The 17,223-nt window shown below is 61.9% G+C and overlaps 1 protein-coding gene across 4 annotated transcripts in view; it reads right to left on the reverse strand.

Moving 5' to 3' along the window:
• The window catches only part of LOC116937805 (solute carrier family 12 member 1-like), a 40,156-nt gene that overhangs the window by 5,478 nt on the left and 17,455 nt on the right, over window positions 1-17,223 (reverse strand). For all 4 annotated transcript variants that reach the window (XM_076052620.1, XM_076052621.1, XM_076052619.1 and 1 more), the window contains 18 exons: window positions 14,376-14,515; window positions 13,992-14,102; window positions 13,270-13,381; window positions 10,570-10,697; window positions 9,555-9,639; window positions 8,770-8,927; window positions 7,107-7,214; window positions 6,144-6,267; window positions 5,470-5,571; window positions 5,152-5,307; window positions 4,587-4,686; window positions 4,227-4,338; window positions 3,287-3,427; window positions 3,050-3,156; window positions 2,867-2,949; window positions 2,590-2,715; window positions 1,709-1,777; window positions 667-792 (listed from right to left, as the gene is read on the reverse strand). In XM_076052620.1, the coding sequence (XP_075908735.1) occupies window positions 667-792; window positions 1,709-1,777; window positions 2,590-2,715; window positions 2,867-2,949; window positions 3,050-3,156; window positions 3,287-3,427; window positions 4,227-4,338; window positions 4,587-4,686; window positions 5,152-5,307; window positions 5,470-5,571; window positions 6,144-6,267; window positions 7,107-7,214; window positions 8,770-8,927; window positions 9,555-9,639; window positions 10,570-10,697; window positions 13,270-13,381; window positions 13,992-14,102; window positions 14,376-14,515 (2,088 nt within the window). The remainder of the gene's footprint in view (window positions 1-666; window positions 793-1,708; window positions 1,778-2,589; window positions 2,716-2,866; window positions 2,950-3,049; window positions 3,157-3,286; window positions 3,428-4,226; window positions 4,339-4,586; window positions 4,687-5,151; window positions 5,308-5,469; window positions 5,572-6,143; window positions 6,268-7,106; window positions 7,215-8,769; window positions 8,928-9,554; window positions 9,640-10,569; window positions 10,698-13,269; window positions 13,382-13,991; window positions 14,103-14,375; window positions 14,516-17,223) is intronic.

Here is a 17,223-nt window from a genome sequence, read left to right on the forward strand (position 1 = left end):
CAGAGACACGGGGAGACACAAGGAGACACGGGGAGACACAAGGAGACACGGGGAAGACGCGGGGGAGGACGTTAGGCGGGGTATGCGCTCTAATCCACGTCTTCCCCTCTCACTCCACGCGGGTATATCTGGGCTGCTTCGCTCTCTTCTCAGTTCTTGTCGACTGGCACCGCGCACCGCACGGCGACCGGAACCACCACAACGTGGGAATATGGGGGCGAGGTGGTGAGGGTGGTGGCGAGGGTGGTGAGGTAGCGTGGTGGCGAGGGTGCGTGGTGGTGGCGAGGGTGGTGAGGGTGGTGGCGAGGGTGCTGAGGTAGCGAGGGTGCGTGGTGGTTGCGAGGGTGGTGAGGGTGCGTGGTTGTGGCGAGGGTGCGTGGAGGCGAGGGAGCGTGGTGGTGGTGAGGGTGGTGGCGAGGGTGGTGAGGGTGCGTGGTGGTGGCGAGGGTGGTGAGGGTGGTGGCGAGGGTGGTGAGGTAGCGAGGGTGCGTGGTTGTGGCGAGGGTGGCGAGGGTGCGTGGTGGTGGCGAGGGTGCATGGTGGCGAGGGTGCGTGGAGGCGAGGGAGCGTGGTGGTGGCGAAGGTGGTGAGGTAGCGAGGGTGCGTGGTGGTGGCGAGGGTGCGAGGGTGCATGGTGGCGAGGGTGCGAGGGGCGGCGGGGCGCACCGCCGTCGTCGAAGAGCCACCACACGTCGACGGTTCCCTTCCCCTGGCGGCGCTGGAACTGGGAGCTCCCATCCAGCAGCTTCTGATCGGCGGCGTTCAGGGACGGCACCACCCGGGGACTCGCTGCTGCACACACAACAATCATGGGGCGTCGCGGTGGCTGGGAGATGTTAACCACTTCGCCCGGTATGCAGGAGGTCGTGGGTACGATCCTGACCCTGACGCCTGCTGCTGCTGTATATTTGGAGTTTGCGTGTCTCTCTCATCAATATCACGGTGGCTAGGAGATGTTAACTACCTCGCCTGGTATACACGAGGTCGTGGGTACGATCCCGACCCTGACGCCTGCTGCTGTATATTTGGAGTTTGCGTGTCTCTCTCATCATCATCACGGTGGCTGAGATGTCAACTACCTCGCCTGGTATACACGAGGTCGGGAGTTAGATCCCGACCCTGACGCCTGCTGCTGTATATTTGGAGTTTGCGTGTCTCTCCCTCCCAGTGGTCGCGTGGATTTTTCTCCGGGTCCCCCGGTTTTTTACCCTCCACATTTAGGAGCACGCGTTTAAGAGTCTTTGGCTGCTATAAATTTCCACGTGATGATGAGCCACTGTGTTGAGTTATCACCTGTGGCCAGGTCGCTTCTGGAAAAAAAGAGCCACATAGCTCAGTGGGGCCTTGCCTGGTGAAATAAAAAATAGTTTAGTGTCGGTTTAACTTCCCAACGAAGGCAACTGCCAATCAGATGGGAGACCGAGGTCACGTGACTGACAACGTCAGACAGGGCGAGCCATCCCCAATCACCTAGTGACCAGTACCGGGGCTATATTGAAGTCTGTAGACCAATCATTGTTCAGCACGCGCACACACACACACACGCGGAACAGTCTTCGTCAGGGATTGATTTGATTGGCGAGAGAGAACTTGGTCCATTCCACCACCCACCAAAGTCCTCGTAGATCGAGTGCTGGGCAAGGGGGTGGGGGGTGAGGAGGTTGGGGGGGTGAGGAGGTGGGGGGGTGAGGAGGTGGGGGGGCCCTGCCTGGTTTCAGCAATGGCTTCCGCAGCAGCCATGATTGTTTCCGCCGCTCCGCGTGGGGTCGTCCCCTTCCTGCGCCACCGCCGCCACCACGTGAAGCGCAGGGTGTGAGGGGAGGGGCGTGAGGGGTGGGGCGTGAGGGGAGGGGGTGTGAGAGGGGTGGGGGTGCGAGAGGGGTGGGGGTGCGAGAGGGGTGGGGGTGCGAGAGGGGTGGGGGTGTGTGGGGGGTGGGGGTGTGAGAGGGGTGGGGGTGTGTGGGGGGTGGGGGTGTGAGAGGGGTGGGGGTGTGAGGGGGAGGTGAGGGGAGGGGCGCGAAGAGGAACGGAACCCGGAGCAGTGCAGATTGCGGACTTTGCGAGTGCAGTGAGAGCTCATTGACATCAAGTTGTGAAAAATAACGTTAAAATTATTTACTTATTATTTATCCAGGACAGCTCCACTGAGTCACAAACACCACCTCTCAACCACACCACCACTAACCCAGCCACACAACCACAACCACACCACCACACACACGCACAACTACACACCGACACACCCACACACAACTACACACCGACACACCCACACACCACTACACACACACAACTACACACACACACAACTACACACCCACAACTACACATCCACAACCACACCGACACACAACTACACACCCACAACTACCCACCCACAACTACACACCCACAACTACACACCCACAACTACACACCCACAACTACCCACACACCCACAACTACCCACACACAACTACCCACCCACGACCATTCATCCACGCACACACACCGACTTCTGTGGTGGTGCTACTGGTGTGTGGTGGAGCCCGAGTGTGGTTGGTCGTGGTGGTGGTGGTGGTGGTGGTGGGAGTGCTGTGGTCTCGGTACCGGCCGGCTTCTCGTCTCCATCCGTTATGTTCTGATAGACGCTCAGGTCAGGGGTCATGTCCATACCGACTGCCACCTCCGCCATCTCCTGTGCGGCGCGCTCCATCTCCTGTGCCAGCAGCTCCTCTGTATGTACGGTGGTGGGGGGAGGGCACCCATCACCACCATCGCCATTGCCAAAACCGCTGTGGCCGTTGTGTGCCCCCCCCCCATTTCACCCCACTCCCCCACTATGTCCCCCCCCCCTTCACCCCCCCCCCCCCACCCCGGGCCTCACCTTGCAGCTGCAGGGCGGAGGAGATGTCGAATCCCTCACGCACGCGCGCCACCACCACCCCGAACTGCAGGTCAAACGCGTCGCTGGGGGGCACGGGGCACGAGCGTTAACAGGCAAGGTCGCGAGGGGCGGGGGGGGTGCCGGGGGGGGGGTCACGAGGGGGCGGTGCCGCGTGGCGCTCACTGTATGGCGTGGATGTAGCTCTCCACGGCGGCGCCGTCGGCCCGCCGCCAGTCCTTCTTGAAGCCCAGCACCAGGATGTTGGGCTTCATGCGGCCCAGACCTGCGGCCTGCGGGGGAGAGGCGGCATGTGGATGGGGTTCCCCACCGGTGACGATGTCGTACGGACACCCCCCCCACCCAGCCCCCCCACCCAGCCCCCCCCACCGTTACCGCCCCCCCGCCGCCCACCGCGCTGACCTGCAGCAGGACCTGCACGCCCTCACGTAGGTCGTGGCTACACACGGGCGAGTAGAACGCCTTCTTGTGCTCCTTGAGCAGCCAGCGCTGGTGCTTCACTTGGGCAGCAAACAGCTCCTTGAGCGCCTGGCGTTGGGGGCCCTGCGGGGGGTGAGAGGGGGGGGAGGGGGGAGGGGAGGGGGGGCAAGGGGTCACCATTTGCCCCCAGACGCTGCGAGCGAGCGTTCGACCGAGGGAGCGATTGATTGACAGAGCGAGCGATCGACCGAGCGATCGATCGACCGAGCGAGCGTTCGACCGAGGGAGCGATTGATTGACAGAGCGACCGAGCGATCGACCAACCGAGCGAGTGTTCGACCGAACGATTTCGTTTGGCAAAGTGTGAATGAAGGTAACCACGTGAGTGGCATTTCCCAACCCGGCTGTTGCGAGTGCGAGAAAGGGTTCGTGGTCGCACCGCGGCCAGGGGACCCCCCGGCCACGCTGTCAAGCTTCCAGCGGCTTGGGTGAGAACTCAAGACCAAGATGAGTCTCATTCGCAAGAGCGAGGTGAACGAGCGAGGGGGTGAACGAGCGAGTGGGTGAACGAGCGAGCTGGTGAACGAGCGAGCTGGTGAACGAGCGTGCGGGTGAACGAGCGAGGGAGTGAATGAGTGTGGGGGTGAACGAGCGAGCGGGTGAACGAGCGAGCTGGTGAACGAGCGATCGGGTGAATGAGCGTGCGGGTGAACGAGCGTGGGGGTGAACGAGCGAGGGAGTGAATGAGCGAGGGGGTGAAAAAGCGAGCGGGTGAACGAGCGAGCTGGTGAACGGGCGAGCTGGTGAACGAGCGATCGGGTGAATGAGCGTGGGGGTGAACGAGCGAGCGAATGAGAGAGCGGGTGAACGAGCGAGCAGGACAGCGTGGAGGGGGATGAGGAGGAGGGGCTGCGGCTCTCACCAGCACCACGTGGCCACAGATGAGGAGGCCCACGTTCTTGGTGAAGCAGTGGACGAGGTCGATGAGCGCCGGGCGGTGAGGGGGGGCACCCGTCATCACCAGGCACTGCGGCCTGCGGGCCCGGGGACACGGAGACGGGGGGGAATGGGGACACGGAGACGGGAGACACGGAGACACGGAGACACGGAGACGGGGGATACGGAGACGGGGGGGAATGGGGACACGGAGACGGGGGACACGGAGACACGGAGACACGGGGACACGGAGACACGGAGACACGGAGACGGGAGACACGGAGACGGGAGACACGGAGAGAGGAGACACGGAGACACGGAGACACGGAGACACGGCGGGCAGTACCGGAAGTTCTTGACGTGCTCCTCGACCCCGTAGAGGCGCAGGTTGTCCTGCAGTGCGTTCAGGTAGGACAGCGCCTGCGTCGACGAGCCCCAGTTCACGTCTACTCCACATGGGGGGGTTGGGGGGCCAGGGGTCAGTGTGGGGGGGGTCAGTGTGGGGGGGGGGCAGGGAGGAGGTGGTGAGGGGTGGAGAGCGAGGAGGTGGTAGGAGGAGGGTGAAGTGGGAAGGTGATGGGAAGTGACAGGAGAGGGAGGCGTGGGTGGCGAGGGTGGCGAGGGAGGCGTGGGTGGCGAGGGTGGCGAAGGAGGCGTGGGTGGCGAGGGTGGCGAGGGTGGCGAGGGTGGCGAAGGAGGCGTGGGTGGCGAGGGTGGCGAGGGTGGCGAGGGTGGCGAGGGTGGCGAGGGTGGCGAGGGAGGCGAGGGAGGCGAGGGTGGCGAGGGTGGCGAGGGTGGCGAGGGTGGCGAGGGAGGCGAGGGAGGCGAGGGTGGCGAGGGTGGCGAGGGTGGCGAGGGTGGCGAGGGTGGCGAGGGAGGCGAGGGAGGCGAGGGAGGCGAGGGGTGCCCACCGGGCTTCTTGTACACCACGTAGATGTAGAGCCCCAGCACGATGGCGTAGGTGATGAGCGCCGCCCACCAGTTGATGACGAACATGACGGCGCAGCAGAGCACGGCGCCAAACAGGGACACCCACATGTTGTAGTAGCGGAAGGCGGGGCGCCAGCCTGCACACACACACACACGCACACACGCACACGTCACTCCCCCCCCCTTCTCCGGCCCCCCCCCCCTTCTCCGGGCCCCCCCCCCTCTCCGGGCCCCCCCCCCTCTCCGGGCCCCCACCCCCTCTCCAGGGCCCCCCCCCCTCTCTCCGGGCCCCCCCTCACCGGGAGACTTTGCGAAGGACGCGTGGAAGCAGGAGAAGTTGATGAGCGCGTAGGAGGCCAGGAAGAAGTTGGAGATGATGGGAGCGATGGTGTTCAGCTCCGCTGCGCACACACAAAGATCCCCCGTGTAGTCTTAACAGACTGTAGGGGCAAGTGCTGTTTGCGAGCACCTACGAAGGCCGGAAAGGCACACGAGGGGGTGGGTGGCCAGCACCACGCCCGACCGCCTTTGTCTCCCCAGTTGCGATGTTTACACACCGCACCAGGTACTCATTTGAGGCTGAGTCGACCTAGGGGAGGCCTGGGACCGGTTCAGATAATCGCCACCGGTGTCGGCCGTGAGCGGGAATCGAACCCGGGTCGCCGGGTTCATAGCGCAGCGTAGCGCTAACCGCTACACCACCGCTCCCCACTTGCACGCACACTGACACACACACACACACACTGACAAACACACACACACACTGACAAACACACACACACACTGACACACACACACACACACTGACACACACACACACACACAGACACACACACACACTGACACACACTGACACACACACACACAGACACACACACACACTGACACACACACACACAGACACACACGAACACACGCAAATGCGTGCGGCGGTGGTCGTGGTGGCGCTGTGGGGGTCGCGGTGTTTGCTCACCGATGAGGATGAACGCGAGGGCGATGAAGAAGGTGAGGATGTAGCCACGGATCGGCTCGTTGTTCTTGCCATAGCCAGTGGCGAACATCTCGAACCCCGGGTAGATGTTGTCCTTGCACAGAGCCTACAAAGACCCCACACGTGTAGCCTTCACAGACCGTTGCGGCAAGCGCTGTCACGGAGCACCTATGAAGGCCCGCACGGCACGCGAGGACGGAGGTCAGCACCACGCCCCACCGCCTTTGTCTCCCTAGCGGCAATGTTTAGACACCGCACTCGGTAGTCAGGCCTAGGACCGGTTCATATAATCATCACTGGTGCTGGGCGCGAGGGAGAATGGAACTCCGGTCGCCGGGTTCGTGGGGCGGCGCGCTAACCATTGTGCCGCCGCTCCCCACAGCCAATAGAGACAAAGATCCCCCATGTCGCCTTCAACAGACCGTTGGGGCAAGTGCTGTTAGCGAGCACCGAGACACGCACAAACACTCACAAGGACTGCCGTACGCACGCACACGGACGGACGTACATGCACAACGCGCGCACAACAGAACAACCGCGCAAACGCAAACAAGCGCGTTCCAGTCAGAGCACGGCCACGTGCGGCGCTGTCGTTCTCACAGCAATACGCCGAGCGCCGCCATTGCCACCGCAGGGGTCGAGGCGCCAGCGGCACGGCGATCGGCGCGCTCGACCCGCCACCGGGACGTCGCCGGTTCGACTCCGTCTCCCGACGCGGCAGTGGAGACAAACGAGGACGGTTTCACGAATCTCCCTCCCCCCCCCCCCCCCGCGCCCCCCACCACCGCCGCCCCCCTGCAGGGGTCACGCGTGGCGGGGGTCACCTCGACCGCCACGTCCGACCGGCGTGCGAGCGTAGGCCGCGTGCCGCTCGGCCACCGTCACCGTCTCCCCGACCCAAGCCAACGCAGCAGGGACGCCGGCGGCGGCAGCGGCGGCACTCGCCTGGAAGACCTTGGGAGCACTGACGAGGGAGGCGAGGGCCGAGGAGAGCGTGGCCGAGAAGATGCCGGCGATGATGAGCGGACCGAATCCCGAGACCATCGACATCACCTGCTCACACACGCACAACCGTGAAGGTCCCACCGCCTCCCCCGCGTAGCCTTAACGCACCGCTGGGGCAAGTGCTGCTCGCGAGCAGAACCTACGAAGGCCGGCACGGCGCGCGAGGGGGCGTGGGGCAGGCCGGCGCCACGCCCGGCCGCCTTTGTCTCCCCAGCGGCGACGTTTACTACACACCGCACCAGGTACTCATTCGGGGCTAGGTCGACCGAGGGGAGGCCCAGGACCAGGTGAGATATTTGTCACCGATGTTGGCCGTGAGAGGGAATCAAACTCCGGTCGCCGGGTTTGTAGCGCTGTGCTAACCGCTGCCCTATTGCTCCCCTCCACACGCACAGACACACACACACACACGCAGACACACACACACGCACGCACAGACACACGCACAGACACACGCACAGACACACGCGTACAGACACACGCGTACAGACACACGCGTACAGACACGCACAGACACACGCACAGACACACGCACAGACACACGCACAGACACACGCACAGACACACGCACAGACACACGCGCACAGACACACGCACACAGACACACGCACACAGACACACGCACACAGACACACGCACACAGACACACGCACACAGACACACGCACACACAGACACACACAGACACACACAGACACACAGACACACACACGGAGAGGGCGGCAGAGAGAATCGCAGCCCGCGCACTCACCCCTGCGTCTCCGCCCTCTCATCTCCCTCCTCCCCTGCACACTCTCTCCTGCCTCTCCCCTCTCATTACAGCCTCGGTCTCCTCTGCTGCTTCCGCCGTCTGCTCAAACCCTTGATATCCTGTGCCCACGACTGACCGCCTCTCTCACTCTCTTCTCCCTCTGACCGAGCGCTGATGGAGCCACCCCCCGCGTGGCGATGACTCCGCGTCGTAGCCGCGACCTCGCTCGCCCCCCCTCCTCCTCCTCCTCACCCCCCCTCCTCCTCACCTCCCTCCTCCTCACCCCCCCCTCCTCCACCCCCCTCCTCCACCACCTCCCCGCCCCCCCTCCACCACCTCCTCGCCCCCCCTCCTCCTCTCCCTCCTCCTCTCCCTCCTCCTCCTCTCCCTCCTCCTCCTCGCCCTCCCTCCTCCTTCCCCTCCTTGCCCTCCCTCCTCCTCACCCCCTCCTCGCCCCCCCCTCCTCCTCACCCCCCCCTCCTCCCCCTCCTCCTCACCCCCCCTCCTCCTCGCCCCCCCTCCTCCTCCTCCTCGCCCCCCCTTCTCCTCCTCGCCCCCCCTTCTCCTCCTCGCCCCCCCTTCTCCTCCTCGCCCCCCCTTCTCCTCCTCGCCCCCCCTTCTCCTCCTCGCCCCCCCTTCTCCTCCTTGCCCCCCCTCCTCCTCCTTGCCCCCCCCTCCTCCTCCTCCTCCTCGCCCCCCCTCCTCCTCCTCCTCCTCCTCGCCCCCCCTCCTCCTCGCCCCCCCCCTCCTCCTCCTCGCCCCCCCTCCTCCTCCTCGCCGCCCCCCCCCCCACCCCGGGCGGCCGCCTTGCCTCCGCGAGCGCCCCCCTCTCCCGACCCCCCGACCTCGAGACCTGGAAGTTGTTCATGAGGCCGAACTTGCAGGTGCGGTCAACGGAGCAGCTGGAGAAGTCGAAGCCCAGGCCGCACTCGGCGTTGGTGCAGTTGGTGGAGATGCCGGGCACGTAGGTGTCGTTCAGATTCCCCGAGGCGTCCCGCAGCACGCAGGACGCTACGAGCGCACGCACACACACACACGCACGCACAAACACGCACGCACGCACGCACACACACACGCACACCCACACACACGCACACACGCACGCACGCACGCACACACACACGCACGCACACACACACACACACACGCACACGCACACACGCACGCACGCACACACACACACACACGCACGCATGCACACACGCACAAAGACAAAGATCCCCCGGCGCAGTCTTTAACGGACCGTTGTGGCAAGTGCTCTTAGCGAGCGCCTAGGAAGGTCGGCACGGCGCACGACGGGGTGGGTTGGCCAGCGCCACGGCTGGCCACGGTCGGCGACGTACGGTGCGAAAGAAGTTCAACGTACGTACGCGCACCGCACCGGACGCTCGTTTGAGGCACGCGCACGCACACGTACACATACACGCACGTGCCAGGCGCTAGCGGCGACTCCGCGGACAACGCGTGGCCCTCATTAAAGCTCGACGCGGAGCGCCACCCGCCCCCGCGCAGCCCTCACCGGCAGCCCGAGCCACAGCTGCTGCCAAAATGAATGAGCGAAGGAATGACTGAGCAAGTAAATAAATAACCAGGGGCGCGAAGGAGAAATGAAGGAATGGGGTAGCGGTTGGAGCTCACCGGCACACACGGCCACGCCGATGTAGGTGATCGTGGTGATGAGGATGGCCAACATGGTTCCCTTGGGGATGGCAGCTTGGGGGTCCTGCAGAGTCACGGCAGCGTAGGGGCAGCGTAGCGGCAAAGTAACGGCACGGCGGGGCAACGGAAACAGGGATGGGGCGGAGGGGTGGCGGGCAATGTTGGTGGCTTGGCATGGGGGTGGTGGTGATGGTAGCAGTGCTCAGTCGGTAAGGTGGTGGTTGTTAGCGATTCGATGGGTGTGTGGGTGTGGTGGGTGTGGTAGTAGTGGTGGTTAGCGGTGGGTCCCTGGGTGTTGTGGTGGGTGTGTGGTGGGTGTAGTGGGTGTAGTGGGTGTGTGAGTGGGGTGGTGGTTGGTGTTGGTGGTTCTGTGGGTGTAGTGGTGGTTCTGTGGGTGTGTAGGTGTAGTGGGTGTAGTGGGTGTGTGGTGTGGTAAGTGTGGTGGTGGTGGTGGTGGTGGTGGTTCTGTGGGTGTGTGGGTGTAGTGGGTGTGTGAGTGGGGGTGGTGGTTCTGTGGGTGTGTGGGTGCAGCGAGTATGTGAGTATAGTGGGTATGTGAGTGGGGTGGTGGTTGGTGGTGGTGGTTCTGTGGGTGTAGTGGTGGTGGTGATTCTGTGGGTGTGTGGGTGTAGTGGGTGTGTAAGTGTGGTGGTTGGTGGTGGTGGTGGTGGTTCTGTGGGTGTGTGGGTGTAGTGGGTGTAGTGGGTGTGTGAGTGTGGTGGTGGTTGGTGGTGGTGGTGGTGGTGATTCTGTGGGTGTGTGGGTGTAGCGGGTGGTGGTGGTTGGTGGTGGTGGTGCTTCTGTGGGTGTGTGGGTGTAGTGGGTGGTGGTGGTTCTGTGGGTGTAGTGGGTGTAGTGGGTGTAGTGGGTGTGTGAGTGTGGTGGTGGTTGGTGGTAGTGGTTCTGTGGGTGTGTGGGTGTAGCGGGTGGTGGTGGTTCTGTGGGTGTGTGGGTGTAGTGGGTGGTGGTTGGTGGTGGTTGTGCAGGGCCTCACGGCGAGGTCGCCGGAGATGTTGGCTCCGGCGAGGATTCCCGTGGCGGCCGGGAAGAAGATGGCAAACACGGAGAAGAAGCCCTCGCCGTCACGGAAGTCTGGGCCAAAGTTCTCCGCAAAGATGGACGCTGCTCACACAGAGAGACACAAAGATAACAAAGATCACAGAGAGACACACACAGACATAGATACACACACACACACAGACATAGATACACACACACACACACACACAGACCCGTAGAGACACACAGACACACACACAGACCCGTAGAGACACACAGACACACACACAGACCCGTAGAGACACACAGACACACACACAGACCCGTAGAGGCACACAGACACACACACAGACCCGTAGAGACACACATAGACACACACACAGACCCGTAGAGACACACATACACACACACAGACCGGTAGAGACACACATACACACACACAGACCCGTAGAGACACATAGACACACACACAGACCCGTAGAGACACACAGACACACACACACAGACCTGTAGAGACACACATACACACACCCACACAGACGTAGATACACACACACACACACAGACCCGTAGACACACATAGACACACACACAGACCCGTAGAGACACACACACACAGACACACACACATACATAGATACACACATACATAGATAGATACACACACACACACAGACCCGTAGAGACACACACACACACAGACACACATACATACATAGATACACACACACACACACACAGACCCGTAGAGACACACACACACACAGACCCGTAGAGACACACACACACAGACATAGATACACACACACACACACACAGTCCCGTAGAGACACACATAGACACACACACAGACCCGTAGAGATACACATAGACACACACACAGACCCGTAGAGACACACATAGACACACACACAGACCCGTAGAGACACACATACACACACAGACCCGTAGAGACACACATACACACACAGACCCGTAGAGACACACATACACACACAGACCCGTAGAGACACACATACACACACAGACCCGTAGAGACACACACACACACACAGACCCGTAGAGACACACATACACACACACAGACCCGTAGAGACACACATACACACACAGACCCGTAGAGACACACATACACACACACAGACATAGATACACACACACACACAAAGACCCGTATTGACACACATAGACACACAAATACCTGTAGAGACACACATAGACACACACACACACAGACCCGTAGAGACACACATACACACACAGACCCGTAGAGACACACATACACACACAGACCCGTAGAGACACACATACACACACAGACCCGTAGAGACACACATACACACACAGACCCGTAGAGACACACATACACACACAGACCCGTAGAGACACACATACACACACAGACCCGTAGAGACACACATACACACAAACACACACAGACCCGTAGAGACACACATACACACAAACACACACAGACCCGTAGAGACACACATACACACACAGACCCGTAGAGACACACATACACACACAGACCCGTAGAGACACACATACACACACAGACCCGTAGAGACACACACACACACAGACCCGTAGAGACACACATACACACACACAGACCCGTAGAGACACACATACACACACAGACCCGTAGAGACACACATACACACACAGACCCGTAGAGACACACATACACACACACAGACCCGTAGAGACACACATACACACACACAGACCCGTAGAGACACACATACACACACACAGACCCGTAGAGACACACATACACACACAGACCCGTAGAGACACACATAGACACACACACAGACCCGTAGAGACACACATAGACACACACACAGACCCGTAGAGACACACATAGACACACACACAGACCCGTAGAGACACACATAGACACACACACAGACCCGTAGAGACACACATAGACACACACACAGACCCATAGAGACACACATAGACACACACACAGACGTAGATACAGACACGTAGACACACACACACACAGACACGTAGAGACACACACACACACAGACACGTAGAGACACACACACACACAGACACGTAGAGACACACACATACACAGACACGTAGAGACACACACATACACAGACACGTAGAGACACACACATACACAGACACGTAGAGACACACACATACACAGACACGTAGAGACACACACATACACAGACACGTAGAGACACACACATACACAGACACGTAGAGACACACACATACACAGACACGTAGAGACACACACATACACAGACACGTAGAGACACACACATACACAGACACGTAGAGACACACACATACACAGACACGTAGAGACACACACATACACAGACACGTAGAGACACACACATACACAGACACGTAGAGACACACACATACACAGACACGTAGAGACACACACATACACAGACAGAGACACACACACAGGCAAACACACTCACACACAGACATAGACACACACACAGGCAGACACACACACACAGACATGTAAACACACATAGACACACACAGACATAGACACACACACACAGACACGTAGAGACACACACACTTATACGTGCAGATAGACACACACAGCCCTATCCTTTGAGTCCCCCGTGAGTCCCCGAGGGACCCCGAGGGACCCCGAGGGACCCCGAGGGACCCCGAGGGACCCAGAGGGACCCCGTACCCTTGTAGTTGAAGAACCCCTGCGCCTGCTTCTGCCGCGACACAGGGATGACCGTGCCGATGAAGAAGTTGGCGATGGCGATGAGGAGGATGATGAGGAGCACCACCTGGGCCTGCACTCGGGGGGGGGGGGGGGGGCAGTGATGGTGGAAGAGGTGATGCGATTGGTGATGGTTGAGGTGGTGGAGACGATGATGGTGAAGGTGGTGATGGTGGAGGTAGAGGACGTGGAGATGGTGGACGTGGTGGAGATGGTGGACGTGGTGGAGGTGGTGGACGTGGTGGAGGTGGTGGACGTGGTGGACGTGGTGGTGGTAGTGGATGTGGTGGTGGTGGACGTGGTGGAGATGGTGGACGTGGTGGAAATGGTGGACGTGGTGGAAATGGTGGAGATGGTGGACGTGGTGGAGATGGTGGACGTGGTGGAGGTGGTGGTAGTGGATGTGGTAATGGTGGACGTGGTGGTGGTGAACGTGGTGGAGATGGTGGACGTGATGGTGGACGTGGTGGAAGTGGTGGAGGTGGACGTGGTGGACGTGGTGGAGGTGGACGTGGTGGACGTGGTGGAGGTGGTGGAGATGGTGGACGTGGTGGAAGTGGTGGTGGACGTGGTGGAGGTGGACGTGGTGGACGTGGTGGACGTGGTGGAGATGGTGGACGTGGTGGAAGTGGTGGTGGACGTGGTGGAGGTGGACGTGGTGGAGGTGGATGCGAGGCTCTCACCTTGGCCTCCCACTCCATGCCGGCGGCCGTGATGCCGAGGAGAAGGAGCACGGTGATGGTGCCGATGATGCGGATGTCGTTACTGTCGTCAACCATCACCGCGTCGTTCACCTGCTCGCCCACACGCACCGCCATCACCGCCATCAACACCACCACCACCACCACCGTCACCACGCCCAACCTAGCATCATCACACACCACTATGCTTTCACCGAACACCAATAGTTCATGTGCACACACGTGCGTGTCCGTGGGCACCCACGTGTCTGTGTCCACATGTACCGGTGTGTGTGTGTTCGTGTAGCTGCCTGAACCGCTGTCTCTTCACACCCCCCGTGCCCCCCCCCGTGCCCCCCCCTCCCGTGCCCCCCCCCACATCCTCACCACCAGCAAGTCGCGCACGGTCTCGGAGAAGCCGACGACGTACATGGCGACGGCCACGGCGTTGGCGAACGCGAAGATGAGGCCGATGGAGCCCCCAAACTCGGGGCCCAGGCTGCGCGAGATCAGGTAGTAGGCACCACCTGCGCACAGCGGGGGGCGCTCTGAGAGCCAGCCTCGGGTCCACACGGGACCCACACTTCCCACGGGCCCCCCCCGCCCCCCAGGGCCCGTCTCTCCACCTGCCGAGGGGCGGGGCGAGGGGGCCCCTGCGGGGGCGGTGGAGGCGCCGGGCGAGGTCTCCCCGGCTCCGTCCGCCCATTGTGATTGCGGCGAGGGGGGGGGGGTCGGGGCTCTCGACCCTCTGAACCCCCCCCACCCCAGGCGCCCATTGTTCCGACTGTCCCATTGTCCCCGCGAGCATCCTAGCGGCCCGCGCCCTCCCTCCCTCCCTCCGTCACTTAATGGGCGCTCGCCAACGATGGCCGCGGGCGAGGGCGGGGGGATCTCAACTCGGGCGTCGCCCGCGCTCGGTGGCCTTCCGCACTGGGGCGCCGCGTCCGCCTCGTCGCTCTCGTCGCTCTCGTCGCTCTCGTCCCTCTCGTCCTCTCGTCGCTCTCGTCGCTCTCGTCGCTCTCGTCGCTCTCGTCGCTCTCGTCGCTCTCGTCGCTCTCGTCGCTCTCGTCGCTCTCGTCGCTCTCGTCGCTCTCGTCGCTCTCGTCGCTCTCGTCGCTCTCGTCCCTCTCGTCCCTCTCGTCCCTCTCGTGCCTCTCGTGCCTCTCGTGCCTCCCGTGCCTCCCGTGCCTCCCGTCCCTCTCGTGCCTCCCGTGCCTCCCGTCCCTCCCGTCCCTCTCGTGCCTCCCGTCCCTCTCGTGCCTCCCGTCCCTCTCGTGCCTCCCGTCCCTCTCGTGCCTCCCGTCCCTCTCGTGCCTCCCGTCCCTCTCGTGCCTCTCCTCGCTACGGCCGTGGCGGCCGAGGAGCCACGCGCCCACTTGGCCCGCGGCCAAGGCGAACGTAGGAAGAGAGAGAGGGGGGGGGATCGTCGCGCCCAGGGGTGCACACTCACCTCGTCCCTTACCTCGCTGCTGCGGCAGCCCCCTCGCCAGACCCTGGCGGTACTCGCCGCGACAGCCCGGTGGGAGCGACGCGCAGTGTGGGGTGAGGGGAGGGGGGGGGGGAGGATTCCGGCGGGGGGGGGGGGTGGTGGTGGTGCCCACGAGCGCTTGTGACGATTCGCAGACCTCCCTCAGGGATTCAACTCGTCGTCGATTGCGGCGGCGCGATTCAATTTAGCGACGATTTGGGGGCGCGGACGTCGCGACCGCTCGAATCGCCCGCAGCGGCCGCGGGGCAAACCGCGGGACGACCGTCACCGGCGGCAACGCAGTCGCCCCAGCGACTGGAGCAACTTCTCTCCCCCACCAATGATTGATCTACGGACCTCAATATGTATCCTGGTACCGGTGGTCACTAGTTCATTAGGGGGATGGGGGAGGCCTGAAAGTTGCCGCCCCGAGTGCCCACAAGGGATTGGGGGCGGGGGGGCAGCTTATATCAGAATTGTTCGGATTTTTGGGCGGGCAATGAGATGGTTGCGGTGGCAAGTGCTGCCGCAAACATTCCCAGTGACGACTTGCCGGCGACGATTGCCCCCAAGTCGCCCGAGCGGATCGTGGCCTCGACCAACGCGCCCCCCCGCCAGGTTCTTTCTGGATCAATTTCGTCCCACCAAGGGCGAGCGTCGCGGTCACCGCCACTGCGAGCGAGCGAGCGACGGCGAACCAAAGACGCGGTGTTCGTGCCTCCTGGCGGCTGTAACCGCGCGTCTGGGGGGCGAGCGCCGGCGTCGCTCGCCCCCCAGACCGGAGCCTCTCCTGCGCACGAAGCCCACGAAGCCAGCGGCCTTCACTCCGCGCGACTCGCCAGCCGGGCGCCCCCCCCCCCCCGGAGCGCTGGAGTGGAGGCCGCGGGGCCCTGGGTGGGACATCAGGGTGGGGGTGATGGGTCCGAGCGAGGGGTCGGGGTGAGGAGTGCGGGTGAGGAGGTTGGGGGGGGGGGGCACGCGTGTGGTTAGTTTTGGCGACACGGCGGAGTCGTCTCCCCCAGCCCGGCCGAGGGTGAGGAGTGCGGGAGAGATGCACAGCACACACACACACCTACATACACACACACACTTACAGTACATACATACACACACACACTTACACACACAGTACATACACACACACTTACAGTACATACATACACACACACACTTACAGTACATACATACATACACAAAAGACAAAGACCCCCCATATAGCCTTAACAGACTGTAGGGGCAAGTGCTGTTAGCGAGCACCTATGAAGGCCGGAACGGTACACGAGGGGGTGGGTGGCCAGCACCACGCCCGACCGCTTTTGTCTCCCTAGTGGCAATGTTTACACACCGCACCAGGTACTCATTTGAGGCTGAGTCGACCTAGGGGAGGCCCGGGACCGGTTCAGATAATCGTCACTGGTGTTGGCCATGAGCGGGAATCGAACCCGGGTCGCCAGGTTCATAGCGCAGCGCGCTAACCGCTACACTTACAGTACATACACACACACACACACTTACACACACAGTACATACACACACACACTTACACACACAGTACATACACACACACTTACACACACAGTACATACACACCGCACACCTACATACACACACGCACACACACACATACAGTACATACATACACACACATACAGTACATACATACACACACTTACACACACAGTACATACACACCAACAACAACAACCGCCATTCTCCACTAAGTGGCGGCGACGTCACCACGACGCTTGTGCCAGGCTATGTGCACCC

The sequence above is a fragment of the Petromyzon marinus genome, chromosome 57, assembly GCF_048934315.1.
Source record: "Petromyzon marinus isolate PM22_M1 ecotype Great Lakes invasive population chromosome 57, UKy_Petmar_22M1.pri1.0, whole genome shotgun sequence".
In the NCBI taxonomy this organism is placed as follows: Eukaryota; Metazoa; Chordata; class Hyperoartia; order Petromyzontiformes; family Petromyzontidae; genus Petromyzon; species Petromyzon marinus.